The sequence below is a fragment of the Emydura macquarii genome, unplaced genomic scaffold, assembly GCF_026122565.2.
Source record: "Emydura macquarii macquarii isolate MOO-44397 ecotype Brisbane River unplaced genomic scaffold, CSIRO-AGI_Emac_v2 contig_799, whole genome shotgun sequence".
In the NCBI taxonomy this organism is placed as follows: domain Eukaryota; kingdom Metazoa; phylum Chordata; order Testudines; family Chelidae; genus Emydura; species Emydura macquarii.
This window is the reverse complement of record NW_027130936.1, coordinates 245,044-262,156: the sequence shown is the minus strand read 5'-3', so window position 1 is coordinate 262,156 and position 17,113 is coordinate 245,044. Positions and strand designations below refer to the sequence as shown.

General features: G+C 55.0%; 1 protein-coding gene across 7 annotated transcripts in view; it reads right to left on the bottom strand.

The window, feature by feature from the left end:
* CD276 (CD276 molecule) overlaps nucleotides 1-17,113 on the bottom strand; it is a 61,089-nt gene that overhangs the window by 17,333 nt on the left and 26,643 nt on the right. For 4 of the 7 annotated variants that reach the window (XM_067543189.1, XM_067543194.1, XM_067543192.1 and 1 more), the window contains exons 3-4: nucleotides 9,543-9,893; nucleotides 8,029-8,325 (exon numbers count right to left, since the gene is read on the bottom strand). In XM_067543189.1, coding sequence (XP_067399290.1) covers nucleotides 8,029-8,325; nucleotides 9,543-9,893 — 648 coding nt within the window. Of the gene's footprint in view, nucleotides 1-1,861; nucleotides 3,013-8,028; nucleotides 8,326-9,542; nucleotides 9,894-10,047; nucleotides 10,161-13,067; nucleotides 13,090-17,113 lie in introns of those variants that run through there. The other 3 variants (XM_067543193.1, XM_067543191.1, XM_067543195.1) reach the window with 3 other exon arrangements.

The window sequence follows — 17,113 nt, the reverse complement described above, 5'->3', positions numbered from 1 at the left end:
CAAAGATGGGGGAGTCTGATTTCATCGCCCATCCCTACCCCACTCTGCCGTGAGGGGGCGATGCTAGTTCGTGCCCAAGGCAATCTGCTCAGAGCGTCTCCTCTCCCCAAGGCAGGGAGGCTTCTAGGGTGGAAGAGGCTGACCTTCTCCACCACTGACCTGCATTTCAGACTACCTCACTCACATACAATGAATGGTGAGAAAAAGAACCCCCCCCCACGGGTCCCGGATGTACACATCACCCAGAACATGCATGGCTACCCGGCCCGCAGCTGCCTCAATCCGCCGAGAGAGCTCGAACAACGCCACCGACAGAACGAGTCGCTCCCAGACGTATTTTTAAAATGTCAACGTCATTTAAATAAATAAAACCAAACCGTGTGTGAACTGCGGCTCTTAAAGAGCCACTCAAAGCCACCTGCTTTCAACGGTCTCACCCTCCCCGCTCTGTGCAGCCGCCATGTGCTGCGTTATGCAAATCAACTACTTTGCATAATCACAAATAATTTGCCTATAACCATGAACTGCAGTTTAAAAGAAAGACGCTGGTGAAAAGCATCATCTCAGCAGCCCTGGCGAATGGGACCTCCCTGGTTAGCTGCGGGAAAGCGGCCCCTCCGTGCAAGAAACAGGATGGCCCAGTGGGTAGGTCTCTAGCCCAGGACTTTGGAGACCTGCGTTCAAATTGCTGCTCTCCCATCGTCTTCCTGTGTGACCAGGAGCAAGTCGCGCATGCTCTGGGCCTCAGCCCCCAGCTGTACAATGAGGGTCACAGCACTGCCCTACTTCTCGGGGTGCTAAAGATTTTGAGGTTCTGACATCCTGGTAATGGGGTCCGGCGAGGTACCTGTGATAGCCAGAGACCCCAGCCTGCCAGCTCATCTCAACCCCAGCTCCCAGAGCAATGGTGTAGCCTGAACCAGTACTGAAAAGAGTTTAATTGCAAGTACAGCAAAGATTTAGTTGGGGCTGGTCCTGCCTTGAGCAGGGGGTTGGACTAGATCCCTCCCAACCCACATCTTCTCCGATTCTATGACCAAAGTGCATATAACTGAGACCAGAGCCAGGCTCCGCTCTGATGGTGAACAGGGGTTGGGCCTGCCTAGGCTTGCCACTAAAAACCCTTCACAGCAGCTTTGGTCCAGGGTGGAGGGGGAGTCGCTCCCGGCATGCACAAGACCGAAATTACCCTAACAGGGAATGAAGATGAGAAGGCAGGGGCGGGGGGGGGGTGTATAAATTAGCTAGAGGAAAGCCGTTTGCTGTGATCGTATTTTAACCACAGTTCATGCTACTGGGTTAATATGTTTAACTTTCTCCCTTCAGGGCTCGTTAAATAGTGTTTGCATGAATACACTCTAGCTCTCAGCAGAGCAGAGCAAGGGAGACTGCGGCGCACCCTACAGGATACTCGGCCTGTTCTGCTGCAGTCTGCTGGGGAAGATGGCGTGAGGGTTGGTCCCCTGGAATCGTGACACATCTTGGCTGGCATGGGGCTGCCCCAAGCAAGCAGTTACTTAGAATATGCTACAAATGTAACGCCATTATCAGTCATCTGCAAAGATGCTTCCCACAGCTGCTAATTCCCTCACTCCATCCCAGACGGCTGTAGTGGGCTTTTAAGTGAGGCAGCATGGCCTAGTGGATAGAGTACCCACTGGCCCTCAGGAGAACTGGGTTCTAGTCCCAGCTCTGCCACTGCCCTTAGGCTTCATCTCTCTGTACCTCAGTTTCCCCCTCTATAAAGTGGGGCTGATTCTCACCTCCCTCAAGGTTTACAGATGACAAGTGCTTTGTGAGAGCTAGGTACTACTAACAGGTGCCTAGGCCTGGTGACCATGGCGTGGGGCTTTGGAATCAGATTAGCCAGTGGGAGATCCGGCAACTGCTTGTCAAACTGGCCCAGCTGCAGCCACGCAGCCACCTCCGTAGCCTGGGCGCTCACCAGCATCCGCACGCCGGCACGGTGCTCTCAGGCCATTTGGATCCAGGCAGGGAACAAGCTGGCTGAGTTACTCCACAAAACACTTTGCTGACCTTTAAATGATGATACTAATGCATGCAAATCGGATGCTGATCAGTCTCTCGTTAGGAGTCCACAGAGGAGACTCAGATGCTGCTTTATCCTTCTCCTCCAATCTGACGTCAGCCGCACTGGGAGCGGGCAGGGCACCCTCCCACCACAGGGCTCAGAGGTACACGCACATCCTGGCATGTACCTCACTAGGTCACCCAGGCCACGAAACACCGCTGGAGGGTGGGGTCTGTGTGCCAGCAGAAGCAGCACGAAAGGCTGGGGGGAGGGAGGGTCTAGCCCTGGAAACTAACCCCGGGCAGACACACAGCGGGTCAGGGACAGAGATCTCCGGGGGGAGGGAGGAATCGAGTACAATTGCTGGCTGCTATGGTGCAGCCACGGCCCAAATACTGGAGCCCGTGTGACGTGCTGGCTGAGTGGGCTTCTCCCTCTAGCAGCTGCTAGGGAGCTGTCTGCCGGTGGCATGTACAGCGCTCTTCCTTTAGCGCAGGCAGGGGAGGCTGCGTGTTTAGCACTAAAGATCCCACTTTCAAAGCCCGCTGGCAGCCAGTGCCAGGGAGGGTGCTACACACGGTGGAAGTGCTCGGGCCACTCCTGAATAATAAACTCCCGCTCACCGTGTTTGTGTTAAATAAAGGGAGGCGCAGACCTGGGAGCCGCTGCCTTTGGAGGCACCCGAGAAACAAATAAGTAAGTGGGTTCCTTTCTTCGTGGCTGTTGTCTCTGGATTCCTTGATCACCATGAGTAGCTTTGGTCACAAGAGACTTGGATTGTGTTTGAGGAATGAGAACACAGGAGGACCTGTGGTTACACGAGCTGGGATTAAAAACAAAAAGGCCCCTCCAGCCTCAGGCTTCAGGGCACCAGCCAAACACCAGCAGGGATCAGGAAGGGATTTCTTCCCATGGCGCTGCAGAATAGCTCACAAGCCGGTAAATTACAGGAACTTGCATGTGTCTGGCACTGGCCGCTGCTGGAGAAAGGAGAGTGGAGTATATAGGACACGTGTACATGTGCTCCTGCCATGGCAAACCCTGCTGTTGCTGCCTCCACTAAGCACCTGAAGCCAACACCCTCCCCCCCCGCACGCACACACACACACCCGCCCACCCCCCCCCCCCTCTCCTCCAGGAAACAAACCTGTATTAAATGTGTTGTTTACATTGAAATACTAATTTGCCCAGCAATTAATTCTACGGTGCAAGGTCGCTCTGCTAGGCGGGAGCAGAAAGAAAAGATGTGTATAATGCCAGAGCTCTGCCGCCCAAGCCAAGAAGAGGCAGGCTGGAGTTACTGTAATGTTCTCTGTGGATGTGGGGAAAGCGGTGGATGTGATATACCTTGACTTTGGCAAAGCTTTTGGTACTGTCTCTCACAGTATTCTTATCAGCAAGTTAAGGAAGTATGGGTTGGATGAATGGACTATAAAATGGACAGAGAGCTGGCTAGAGCATAGGGCTCAAAGAGTAGTGATCAATGGCTCCATGTCTAGCTGGCAGCCAGTCACAAGCGGAGTGCCCCAGGGGTCGGTCCTGGGGCCAATTTTGTTCAACATCTTCATCAATGATCTGGAGGATGGGGTAGATTGCACCCTCAGCAAGTTTGCAGATGACACTAAGCTGGGGGGAGTGGTAGATACCCTGGAAGGTAGGGATAGGATACAGAAGGACCTAAACAAACTGGAGGATTGGGCCAAAAGAAATCTGATGAGGTTCAACAAGGACAAGTGCAGAGTCCTCCACTTAGGATGGAAGAATCCCATGCACAGCTATAGACTAGGGACCGACAAGCTAGGCAGCAGTTCTGCAGAAAAGGACCTGGGGGTAACAGTGGATAAGAAGCTGGGTATGAGTCAGCAGTGTGCCCTAGTTGCCAAGAAGGCTAATGGCATATTGGACTGAATTAGCAGGAGCATTGCCAGCAGATTGCGGGAGCTGATTATTCCCCTCTATTCGGCACTGGGGAGGCCACATTTGGAGTACTGTGTCCAGTTTTGGGCCCCCCTCTACAGGAAGGATATGGACAAATTAGAGAGAGTCCAGTGGAGGGCAATGAAAATGATTAAGGGGCTGGAGCACAAGACTGATGAAGAGAGGCTGAGGGAACTGGGCTTGTTTAGTCTGCAGAAGAGAAGAATGAGGGGGGATTTGATAGCAGCCTTCAACTACCTGAAAGGGGGTTCCAGGGAGGATGGAGCTAAGCTATTCTCAGTGGTGGTAGATGACAGAACAAGGAGCAATGGTCTCAAGTTGCAGTGGGGGAGGTCTAAGTTGGATATTAGGAAAAACTTTTTCCCTAGCAGGGTTGTGAGGTACTGGAATGGGTTACCTAGGGAGGTGGTGGCATCCCCATCCTTAGAGGTTTTTAAGGTGCGGCTTGACAAAGCCCTGCCTGGGATGGTTTAGTTGGGGTTGGTCCTGCTTTGAGCAGAGGGTTGGACTAGATACCTCCTGGGGTCCCTTCCAACCCTCATCTTCTCTGATTCCCTGACTCTGCTACATGGTCACGTACACTCAGACGCCACAGACGTACGTTTGGCGCTGGGAGGAGGCGAGAGCAGCCCCCCCAGCGTGGGACTTGTGGACTCTCCCTAATAAGGTGAAGGAGCGTCTCAGTGAGTGCTCTTCAGTGCACGTCCACCCGCCTGCAGCAGAGAGCACACGCTGGATCGCATTCAGCACTGCATTGCTCGCACACTGCACCCGTGTAACCACACCGAAATCACAGCACAGCTGGACAAGGTTTTATTAGCACGCCACAAGGAGTGCTGTCTAGTGCTCACCCGCCACCACCCACCCCATGCATCCCCGGGGACATTCAGCAGAGTCTCTGGCCCAGGGAATGCCCTTCACACCGGTGCTAGCCGAGCCCACCACCTCTGTTCCCCTAGTGGCTGTGGCTAGCACTAGCCTCATCTGTGCAGAAGAAACCCTGGTCCTCCCGGCTCGGGCCAGCGTTGGCGCAGCAGTGCTCAGACGTGCTGGCAGAAGCGCCGTGAATCCAGCCAAAAGGTTTATGCTCCACCAGGGACCTTCCTTCACATCCCAGCAGCCGCTGTCCCCAGGATAATTAAGCACTCCATGAACGGTGCTGGTGAGCGTACAAGGCTGTAAAGAGGTCCGAGCAGCTAGAAAAGCAGAGCTAGCAAGGACAACTGGAAACCCTTTAGAACCAGCTACGAGCTGGTCACCGGCGCGCCCAGGACGGGCCCATAAAGCAGTTTACTGAGAAGTCGAACTTCTCCTGCCAGCTCAGCTGCCAGGAAACGGAGCCTGGGAACCCCCTGGGTCCCGCCGCACACAACGGGAGCAGCTCTGCCCAGGGCAGAGGTTTCCAGCCGCCTTTTAACAATGGAGCAGCTGGGATAGTTTCAGCATTCAGCAGGAATGCAAAGGGCAGAAAATGACCCAGGACAAGCGGCCAACCCCGCGCCCCTGGTTACTCCCACACCAAATTCACTCCGTTCCCCTTGCTTTCCTTTTTAAAATGGAGTGTGAACATCCCCCAATCCCTCCAGCGGCTGGCCTGTCTAGGTGCCGATGGGGGGTGGGAGGGGAGCCAGCCACATACACAGAGCAAGGGAACACGCGTGGTGCCCAGGAGAAAGTGAGCAAGATTCCTCCGAGAAAACAGGGAGAGGATGGAAGAGCAAAGCCACGGGCACGTCCCACTCAGCCCTCCAAGAGCCGCGGTTGAAGGCACTTGCTTGAGCCCTGCTCCCTGTTCAGAGACTGCAGGGCAGCCAGCCCCGTCCACACTCCAGAGCAGCCTGACCCATCGCTCTAGACAGACACACTCCACACACTGCCACCCCAGCCAGTCTCGCCCAGCACATGTACCCACTCCCCCTCTCAGTGTGACACTCTGATCCCCTCTGGCAGTGGCTGGGCCGGCGCAAAGCCACGCCTCTTACCGCCTAGCCTGACCCAGCTGGGTCTTAGCTCAGGCTGGAGAGGTCATGCTTTCAGATCCAGAGGGCCACGTCCCAGGTGGGATCCCCACTTCAGACAACTTGCTCAGGGCAAAGGCAAGTGGTGGCCTTATGGAGAACTACCCAGCAATCCTGGCGCCCTTCGCTGCCAGTCTCTTTGAGCGAGCCCCGACTGTGGCCCCTCCCCAGCCCCAGCTGCGATAAATGCTGCTAAATTCTTACTTATCGAGCCCCCAGAGCAAGACACTGTCAGCGGGAAGTGGCTAAGCTGAACAATGCTCTTACGGCACACAACCTCCTGTATGATAAACGGAGCTTAATAAACTGAGCCGGGTTATATTTATGATCTGTTTTCACAGCTCCCTCCTCCCCTTCACTCTGTTATAAGCAGGGCTGTCATCAAGTGGAAGAAACAGCCCTGAACAAGCCACCGGTGCCACTGACAGCCTGCTGGGTGTCTAACTGCCGGCACAATAGCTGCACGGAAACAAAATGAGCAAGAAACTACCCGGGAACATCACCAGGTAAATACGCTCAATGGCCTGTGCTGGGATGTTATACGGGCTGGGTTCTGAGTTACTCCAGGGAATTCTTTCCCGGCTGTCTGGCTGGTGAGTCTTGCCCATGTGCTCAGAGTTTAGCTGATCACCATGTGACCTCTCAAAGTCAGAGGCCCTATGAGCATGACACTTGCTGGTGGAGTTACAAATCTTTCAGCCATGAAAAATAACTCAGTCATAGGTTAGGGGTCCTGTGGCTTGTTGTGCAGGTCTGATAATTCCCTTCTGACCTTAAAGTCTATGAGGACATTAGTTACACTGGAAAACAGTGGGGTCCTGCTTGTTACTATAATTACAGGTATATTCATGCCCCAGGAATAGCAGGGATTTGGCCAGGAAAGTTAATTTTTAGGTCATTAGTGGAGCTTAACAGTAATCTTATATCCTGAAGGCTCCCAATGTGCTTTGTGGGGAACACATAGGGATCACTGCAGCTACTTCTAGGGTGGAACACACCCACACTTTAACAGCTCACAGCTACCCAACAGTGTAAGAAAAAAGAGTGAACACCACGTTACCCTACGGAAAGGGACAGAGGCGATTTAGGTTGGTGGAATGTAACGGCCTGCGCTGAGTCTAGGCAGGACGCTGGGGCTTCACTAACAGGATCTTTAATCGTCTCAAGCAGTCAGGACCTTGATTTCTGCATCTCTGGCAGCACAGTGCCCCCTGGTGCCACGTGGGGGCACTAGCTCCACGCTGGCAGAGGGAAGAGCACCACCTAAAAAACCATGCACCTCACATCCCCTCGCCCCAGGCGTCCCTCCAAAGTCTGCCACCCACGCAGCTGGCAGGGCTGCGGGCAGAATGGAGACGCACGTGGGGAACAGGAGCCAGATTCTGGCCCCATATGCTGCTCCAGCTGCGTGTAGGGGCCATAGGGGCCAAGGAAGAACTTCCAGCAGAAGCGCCCCCGCCCCCCCTCCTCCACACACCGTTGGTGGCATGCCAGCGGTAGGAAGGAATGCCAGGATTAGGGGCCGCTGAGCACAGGGAGGCTGCCGTCAAACCAACCCTGGGGCCAGCTCCAGGTTACGCTGCAGGTTGCTTCGGTCCCTGCAGCAGCCTAGAGAGCAGGCGACGTGAAGCCGCCTTTGCCCCGTTCCTCCCTCAGGCTGCACCATCCAAGCGGGGCATCTCCCACAGCCCGGAGCCTGCCCCTCTATGGACACAGGTATCCCGCTGTCTACGGCCCGGCTCGGAGACTCGCATCAGTCAGCGAGAGCCGGATTCCTGCAGCACAGCATGCAGGCCGGGCCAGGCCGAGGCCAAAGGAAAGGCAGGGAGATCAGTGCCTGGGCAAGCTCCTAGCCCTTTGACAAGCTGGGCTGAAGTCTAGGCGGAAGATTGGGCTCAGTCCTCATTCTCCAGGACGCCCTCCACCCTCCTCTAGGTTTTATCCGGAGGGCCAAGGCTCCAGGCTGAGGGTCTGAATTCCGGATGCCCCGGGACGTGGGGCTGTGGGCCTGTCCCCACCCCCGCACCCCACCCAGCTCACCGGTGATGGTGACGGAGGCGTGGGTCTCCTGCTGCAGCAGTGGGTTCCGCACCAGGCAGGAGTAGGTGCTGTTGGGCTCCAGCACCACCTGCAGCACGCTCTGCACGTCGAAGCGCCCTTCCTCGTTGGCCACCTGGGAGGTGGTGACGTTCTCCGTGATGTTGTTGCCCTGGCCGTCCTGCCAGAGCACCACGGCCTCAGGATAGCCGTGGAAGGTGTGGCAGGTCACCGTCACCAGGTCCCCTGGCTTCAGGTTCTTGTTGGGCTCCAGGTTCAAATTGGGCTTGGAATACGCAGCTGAAAGGGAGAGAGAGGCGATCCCGTGTGATGCAATGGAAGTTCGCCGGCTGGCCAGAGGGGGCACTCCTGAGCAATGCAAGGTCACTTCCCCTGCCTCCCCCAGGCATTTACACCCCAGAGTCGGCATCACACCAGTGGGACCCGTGCCACCGTTCCCACCCCACCCTGCCCTGCTCCTCAGAAGTACAGCAGCGCAAAGAGCATGCTGGGACAAATTTCCCACAATGCTCCCTGCTGGGAGGCCCCGGGAATGGCACTTCCCAGGAGATGACGACCCAGGGAGCTGCAGATGCCCCAGACAGCTTAACAGCCCGCCAGGCATAACGCTGAGCCGGGCAGAAACTCGCCACAAAAGTGTCACCCTCTGAGCCCTCTTGCTGGGCATTAGCCCTGCTCCCGGGGCCTCACCCCACATCCAATACACACGTGACTCCCATTTACTCTAACGGGACCTGGGGACGGGGAACGTACCCCTCCCCACGCCCCAGGGGGGGTCCATGAACAGCAAACAGCGTCTAGCACATCAGAGGCCAGGGCCAGCCAAGGGGCTGGCTTCTCCGCAGCGGGGACTGGCAGGCTGGGGCCACCCCTTCGAGCGGTCCAGGCTGGCCGGGATCACAGGCCCAGCTGCTGCCTGGTGTCAGCGCGAGGGCTGACTGCACGGGGGGCGGCTGCAGGGTTTCCGCGGGGTTTGTTTCCCTGAGCCCACAATGGATTACCTGGGCTGGCGGCTGGCACTCCTGGGGAGGGCAGGGTGTCCAGATACTTAGGTGCTCCCCATCCCCCACAGCACCTGAGAGGGGACCCTGGGGCGGGGGAGCAGATGTGGAGGGGGCAGAAACGGGCCTAAACTGGGGAGTGGCTGGGAGCCCCAATTCTGACCCTTCCCAGAGCTGGAGGGGGGTTTGGGGCTCAAGTTCAGCCTCTTAGAGAGAATCACAAAACCCAGTCCAGGACACCAACCCCCTGCTGCCCCCGCCCTACCCATGGCCGGCTGTGGGTCAGGAAAGAGGGTCAGGAACCCCAGAGGGGAACGGGACAAGGGATGGAGGGGGAGAGAGGGGAACGGGGAGCAGGCCAGAGGTGCTGTGGGAGGGCAGAAGGCGAAGGGGTGAGACAATGGATCGCGGGGAGGAGACGAGGGTAAGCCCCAGGGGAGCATGGGGCATGCCGGGGGCCATGGGGAGTGGGGCTCCGCCCCAGCCATCTCTCACCCGCCACCTGCAGCGTCACCGCCGCGCTGCTGTAGTCCTGCACCCGGACGAAGCAGGTGAAGCTGCCCTCGTCGGAGATCTGCACCCGCCGGAGCAGCAGCGAGACGTTGCCCCGGGGCAGCTGGTCGTAGAAGAGGGCCGTGCGGTTGGCATAGCCGCTGCCCTGGTCGGCCAGCTGGTCCTGCCCACCGGCAAAGCTGTGCACCAGCCGCTTGGTGTCCGTCAGCTGCCAGATGAGGCTGAGCTCAGCCAGGCTGAAGTTGGCGTGGGGTGCGAAGGAGCAGTGGAGGACGGCGTCCCGGCCGAAGAGGGCGACCACGGGGTCATCGGGGACCCGGATGTCCACCGCGCCTGGGGGAAGAGAGGAAAGACACACAGCAGTAAGACATCACGCCCACGGCACAGCCCCTCCCAGCCCAGCTTCCCCTCCCCCGGACTGGGTGCTCAACGGACGCTTGGACGCGGATGTGGGGCGGGGGCCTCTGGGGAGGTCGGCGTCACCCACCCAGGGCCAAGGTGCTGAGGTGCCTCTGCATTTCCTTTGCTACACGTAGCGTCAATGAGCGCTCCCCACGCCTGGGTTTGGCAAGCTCGTGCTGGACGCACCACCATCACGATCATGATCACGCCCACCTCTGGGGAGTCACGTGGCAGCTGCCTGGCAGCACAACACAGCAGTTTAGGGCAGGAAACAAAAGATCACGCGGTCCCCAGCTGGGGGAATTTAGGGAAGGTCATTTGTAAAGCTGGAATTTGGCCAGGACACTCCAGGTTAACAACCCCGCTTCTTCTGTCCTTAACGATCACAGTGGTCAGGATGAGAGCAATCACCCCACCGCTGGCCAGGGCTGGTCCTCAGGGAAGAGTGCCCGCTGCTGATTCGCCAGCCCGCTGTCCTGCAGCGCTCAGTTGTGCTCGGAGTCTCCCATCCCCGCCCCAACCCAGCCTGACTCTGGTTAGCTCGTGGGAGCTCACAGGAATACAGTGCAGGGTGGCGTGATTCCAAAGAAGGCCCTGCTAAATCACAGCATCCACACCCACATCTGTGGCACTGCTGCCCTCAGCTGGCCACCCCCGCTAAGTGAACCCTCTTCCAATGACAAAGACCCGCAGATGGCGCTGCTGGAGGGGAATCGCAGCTACCGCGTCAGTCTCCAAACCCCAGGGAGGGAGGGGGACCCTCTCCTCAGCTCAGCTCTGTATTGCTGCAGAGTATTCCTGGCAGTAACTTCTGCCTAGGCCATGTGCCTATAATCCAAGTCACAGCCTTGCATGCCAGCTCTGTGATATTGCTAGCAGCATGCCCTGCACCAAACAACCATCCTCTGCCGAAAGCCTCTTCCTTCTGGAGAAAGAGGGACAGGCTCCCATCTGCCACCATGCTCAGCCATCCTGAACGGGGACTAACTGTGGCAGTGATCTAGTTTTATACCCAGGGCTCCCACCGTGGCTGTAATTTTCCTCTCGGGAAAGAGTCTACACAGATTTCACCCTCGGTTGTGTCTCTGCTTTCAGAGGCAATCTGGAGAGCCGGCTCACATTCGCATGTTGTATACCAACATATAGCAGAGATTAAAACCAATCGCTGAAGAGACAAGAGAGGTATCAGCCCCAAAACATTATTATTGATATTCCACAAACACCTAGTGGCTCCAGCTGAAATCAGGACCCCATTGTGCAAGGTGCTGTACAAACACATAGTGAGACAGTCCCTGCTCCAAAGGGCTTACAAGTTAAAGAAACAAGAGACAAAGGATGGGAGGGGAAACTGAGGCACAGAGCGGGGACATGATTTGTCCAAGGTCACCCAGCAGATCAATGGCAGAGCTGAGAGGAAAACCCATATCTCCCAAGTGCTAGGACAGTGCCTTAGGCACCAGCTGTCTTTGGGCATTTAGAGGAACGCTCATTCTCAATGGCTCATGTTTTCTCACTGAAGGGTGCGTGCACGTTTACACACACACATGCTTTGCCCTAAAGAAGTAACTTGATTCAGGAGGAAAACACTGTTCTTTCCTACTCTACTGCAACCGTTTCAGAACCAACGTGAGGTTTCCTGTATGTTCCCCATGGATCCCTTTCCACTCCCACGATCTCATTCCAACAACAGATGGCACGGCCTTGCGTGTGGCCCCCCTCTCAGGCAGGAGTCCTTTTGAATCCGGCTCTAATGCCCTGGCCATAATGTCTCAGGATGAATGCAATTTTGTAAATTTCATCCCTTCTGCTCGTTTCCCATCGTGGGTGGCTTGCGTTAGACAACATCTACTTCAACCGGCTCCACAGTGCAATCATTCCCTGCCTCACAATTCACCCAACTGCCTTTCCATGGCCTCGGGCCCGGCAAAGGGACAGGGCGAGCCTTCCCAAACAGCACTTTCCAACAGCATGCAGCTCTGCCAGTGCAGCTTTTACCAGCCTCCCATCTCTTTTAAACAAGGATCGACAGAAAAGAGAGAGATGGGGAGAAAGGGGGATTTCGAAAACATCCAGTGGTGAACATGGCCTGGCCTACACGCCAGAATTAAGTCGACACCAGGCAGCTTATGTTGATCTAGCGCTAAAAGCGTCTACACTACAAAGTCACTTGTGCAGACGTAGCTCGCCCGCTACGGCGACTTAATAACCCCACCCCCGCGAGGTGCTCAGGTTGACGTAGTTAAGTCAATGCAGGGTCAGTGCAGACACTGCGTTACTAATGTCAACTTTAGTGGCCTCCAAGAGGTGTCCCACAATGCCCCACCGTGACCGCTCTGGTCACCGTTTTGAACTCTGCTGCCCAGCAACCAGGTACACGCCCCTTCCCTTTCAAAGCCTGCAAATTTTTGAAATTCTGTTTCCTCTTTGGTTGGCATGGAGGGTTCACATAGCAACTACCCAGCCGACACCGCAAACGCGCTCCTGCCTGGCCTACACTGGAGGTGGTGGTGGTGGATCTCCTGGGTCTGTGCGGAGAAGAGACTGTGCAGACACAGCTCCGACCCAGCCATAGAAACAGCGACACATCTGAGCCGATCGCCCGAGGCCCGGGGGAGAAGGGCTAAGCAGGGACACGCAGCAGTGCCGCGTGAGCAGTTGCTCAAGTGTAGAGCTGCAGACATGCTGCTTCTACAAAGCTGCGCGCCACCCTCGGCAGTGACACCGCCACCACCTCCAAGCTCCCGGTGGATGCTTTGGGGGAGCTCGAGTCACAGGCCCTGCAGTGCACAGTGAGGAGGTGTTGGGTGAGGAAGAGGAGGAGTAGGGAGACAGGCAACTGAGGGATCCAGTGGCATGGCAAGCCAGGACCCCTTTCTGATGCTGGAGCAGTGGAGTAACTCTCTACCAGCCAGCACCGGCCAGCCTGGCGCAGGGAAGGAACCTCGGGTAAGTATGCAGCAGGGACACAGCTGTTTCTTTGCTATTTTTTCAAATCAGGCTAGAAGTAATAGTGAAATAACCACTAGAGGGACAGTTGCCAGCTGCTTCTCATACCCCTGCACAGCTAGGCGGGGAGGCCCTACAGAACAGTTTGTTTATGCACACCGGGATGTCCCATGAATCCTCCATCGAGATCTTGAGGAAACGTTCCTGGAGATATCTGCAATCCTCTGCCAAAGGTTTCTGGGGAAGGCTGCCTTGTTTCTTCCACCCCGGCAGGACACTTTCCCACACCACTCAGCAATTATTTCAGACGACACCAATGCAGCACCCAGGCCTGCAGCATACGACCCGATGTGCAGCCGAACAATGTGCAGGAGCTGTTCCCTTTCAGCCTCCATTGCCTTCGCAGTGAGATGTCAGCTACCATCACGCTGCCTGTGGAAAATGGTGTCAACATTCAGATCAACTGCCCTATCCGCCTATACTGATGCCCATGTGCTTTTCCCCCTTATTGTCCCAAATTGCCTGCTTCCCCAGGCCGTACCCGCCATGGCTGAGACTGCCGCTGTGCTCTATAAATCCCAACGGGACGTGAGAATGTAGTGCTTGTCACTTGTCTGAAGCAAGGGGAGTGAATACACTCACAATAGGATCACTGGGCACTGTGTCTTTCACAGCTGGAAATGTGGCCTTGAGGGTCCCTCCATCCACACCAGCAGAGTGGAGCGGCTGGGCTAGATAAGGAGAAGAAGAAAGAGGACACGGGATGACATGTTCCAAGAGATCCTGAAAGCCTCTGGTGCTGTGGATACGGAGCAGAGGGAAGATCATCCTCACGGACATAATGGAAAGGGAGATTGTGGAGAGGAGAAACGTGCAGCAAAAGGACAGAGTCGCGCAGCAGGCTTTGATAGCACCTCTCAAGCATCAGACAGACACCCTGGAGACTCTCATAGACCTTCAGTTCCAAGTCACCCGTGCTCGCCTCCCACTGCAGCCTACCAATAACTGCATTCTGGGACCCTCCATATTCCATGTGTGTTCAGGCCGCTGCAGTACCCCTACCACGGCACCGTGGGAGAGAACACACGATCACAGCTGCACATATGCTGACTTGTGAGAGGCACAGTTGGGGTGTGTGTTAGAAATGAGAATGACTGTTCTTTCCCCTTGAAGGGTTATTTCCCCTGTATTTATACAGCTTCATTCAGCTGCAGTTCTTTTTGTTTGCATGTGTTTGAAATAAAAGTCTATTTATGGAAACTTAATTCATCTGTTAATTCACGACATGTGTGGGCTGGGGCTGACATCATTCACAGATAATAGCAGTAGGTGCATTTGCAATGTTAGATTACCACACACACAGCACTCATCACAAGGTTCATACCAGGGAGCTAAAAAGCAAAGCCAAGCAGAGTACACTACAGCAACACACATTACTGTGGCTCACTACTGAATTGGCCTTTCAAAGCCCTCCCTGAGCTGTATAGCTCCCCAATGAGCTCTTCCTATACCCTGGTATCTGGCTACTCAAAATCAGCAGACAGCCGTTCCACCTCCATGCTCCACTCCGACAAAAACTTCTCCCCCTTTGCTTCACAGTTATTATGAAGTGTGCAGCCAGCAAATCTAACCATGGGGATATTTTATTCACTGAGGTCTAATCTTCTGAGTAGACAGCACCAGCAGCCTTTCAAACAGCCAAAGGCAGATGCAGCTGTCATTCTGCACCTGCCAAGCCTGTCGTTGAAGCTTTCCTTGCTGCTGACGAGGTGGCTGGTGTATGCCTTCATGAGCCATGGGAGTAATGGGTAGGCTGGGTCTCCCAGGATCACTGCTGCCATTTCAACATCCCCAGTGGTAATCCACTGGTCTGGAAAGAAAATCCCTGCTTGCAGCTTTCTGCACAGACCTGTGTTTTTAAAGATGTGTGCGTCATGCATCTTCTCTGACCAGCCCACGTTGATGTCAGTAAAGCAGCCCCGGTGATCCACTCGCACTTGCAATACCATAGAAAAGTAGCCCTTTCTGTTCTCCATGGCAAAGTGATCTGGTGCCAAAAATAGGGATATGCGTGCCATCTATCACCCCACCGCAGTTCAGGAACCCATTACTGCAAAATCAGCCACTATTAAATAGAATCATAGAAGATTAGAGTTGGAAGGGACCTCAGGAGGTATCTAGTCCAACCCCCTGCTCAAAGCAGGACTAACCTCAGCTAAATCATCCCAGCCAGGGCTTTGTCAAGCCGCAGCTTAAAACCCTCTAAAGATGGAGATTCTACCACCTCCCTAGGAAACCCATTCCAGTGCTTCACCACCCTCCTAGTGGGGCCAAAAACTGGACACAATATTCTCCAAATGCGGCCTCACCAATGCCGAATAGTTGTAGGGGGGGCCCAATAATCACTTCCTCACAATCTGCTGGCAATGCCCCTACTAATGCAGCCCAATATGCTATTAGCCTTCTTGACAGCCAGGGCACACTGCTGACTCATATCCAGCTTCTTGTCCACTTCTTGTCCAGGTCCTTTTCTGCAGAACTGCTGCCTAGCCCGTGAGTCCCCAGTCTGTAGCTGTGCATGGGATTCTTCCGTCCTAACTGCAGGACTCTGCACTTATCCTTGTTGAACCTCATCAGATTTCTTTTGGCCCAATCCTCCAATTTGTTTAGGTCACCCTGTATCCTATCCCTTCCTTCCAGGGTATCTACCACTTCCTCTACCTTAGTGTCATCTGCAAACTTGCTGAGGGTGCAATCTACCCCATCCTCCAGATCATTAATGAAAATGTTGAACAAAACCAGCCCCAGGCCCGACCCCTGGGGCACTCCGCTTGTGACCGGCTGCCAGCTAGACATGGAGCCATTGATCACTACCCGTTGAACCCGATGTTCTAGCCAGCTCTCCATCCATTTTATAGTCCATTCATCCAACCCAATTTCATGTACATTGCCCAGAGTCACAGTCCTTTGTAGCAGGATGCGATTAATGGCCCTGCATCACAGCAATACCCGTGGTGGAGTTCCCAAGTCCAAATTGATTCCCGACTGATCGGTAGCAATCTGGCGTGGCCAGCTTCCACACAGTGATCGCCACCGGCTTGTCCACTGTCAGTACAACTCGCATGTTGGTGTGGCTGTGCTGGAGGGCTGAGGCGAGCGGCGCACACGGGTCCATGAATGTGGCCTTGCTCATCTGACAGTTCTGCAGCCACTGCTCCTCACCCCACACCTGCATATCGATGCGATCCCACCAGTCAGTGCTTGTTTCTCGGGCCCAAAACCAACACTCCTCCGTGTGCTATCAGCAATCCTGAATTGTTTCTTTCAACATCAGTCAGCAAGGCAGCCTGCAAAGGCATCAGCAGATCCCTCACAGCTCCAAAAATACTGAAGGACCAGGTGTGTTGTGTTCCTGACGGTCAGCACAATACTGAAGAGTTGTCCAGGATCCACCTTTCTCACAGAGACAGCAAATGTGCAGGTGTGTGGGCTTTTGAAAAGAGGCACGAAACATTATGGGATGCAGATAACATTATAGGATGGAGAAAACTGCATCATAGGACATTGAACCCCGTACCCAGTCACCCCTGCGGGACTCATTTGCCCCCATGAGGCTTTGCAAACCCTTCCCAAAATACCTTGCACCAGGTGGTGGTGAGTTGCGCGGTGGAATAACTACCCACGATGCTCTCTGCATCGATGCAAATGCTGCTAAGTGAGGGCCCGCACCGTCGACACAAGGAGCGTGGTGTGGACACATAAAAGCGATTTAATTACTGCAGCAGCTGTACGTCAACATAACTTAGGTCATCTTCATTTTGTAGTGTAGACGTGCCCTGAGAGAAAGATTTTAGAGGGAAAAAGAGAGGGAGTGAAATATTTTAAAAGGAGGAAAAATAATGGACTAACTCGTGCATGGGGAACGCAGGCCAAAGGAAGAAAGCGAAGGAAAGCCAGCACAGCACAGGGAAAAGTGGAGGCTAGAGAAAAAGAAAAGGAGGGAAGGGAGAAGCAGCGCCTCATGGATTTTACGTGATAGGACGTTTGTTCACTTTTCATGCCAGGCTCCCCTGGCCGTTTAGCTGTTTCAAGAAAAACCAAAATCTGAAAAGGATGCCAGCAACGGAAGCAGAGGGGGCGACACCCCTCCGGACTCCTCCCACGCGGCAGCTGCCCCTGGCGTCAGGCAATGAGCAGGCCCCACG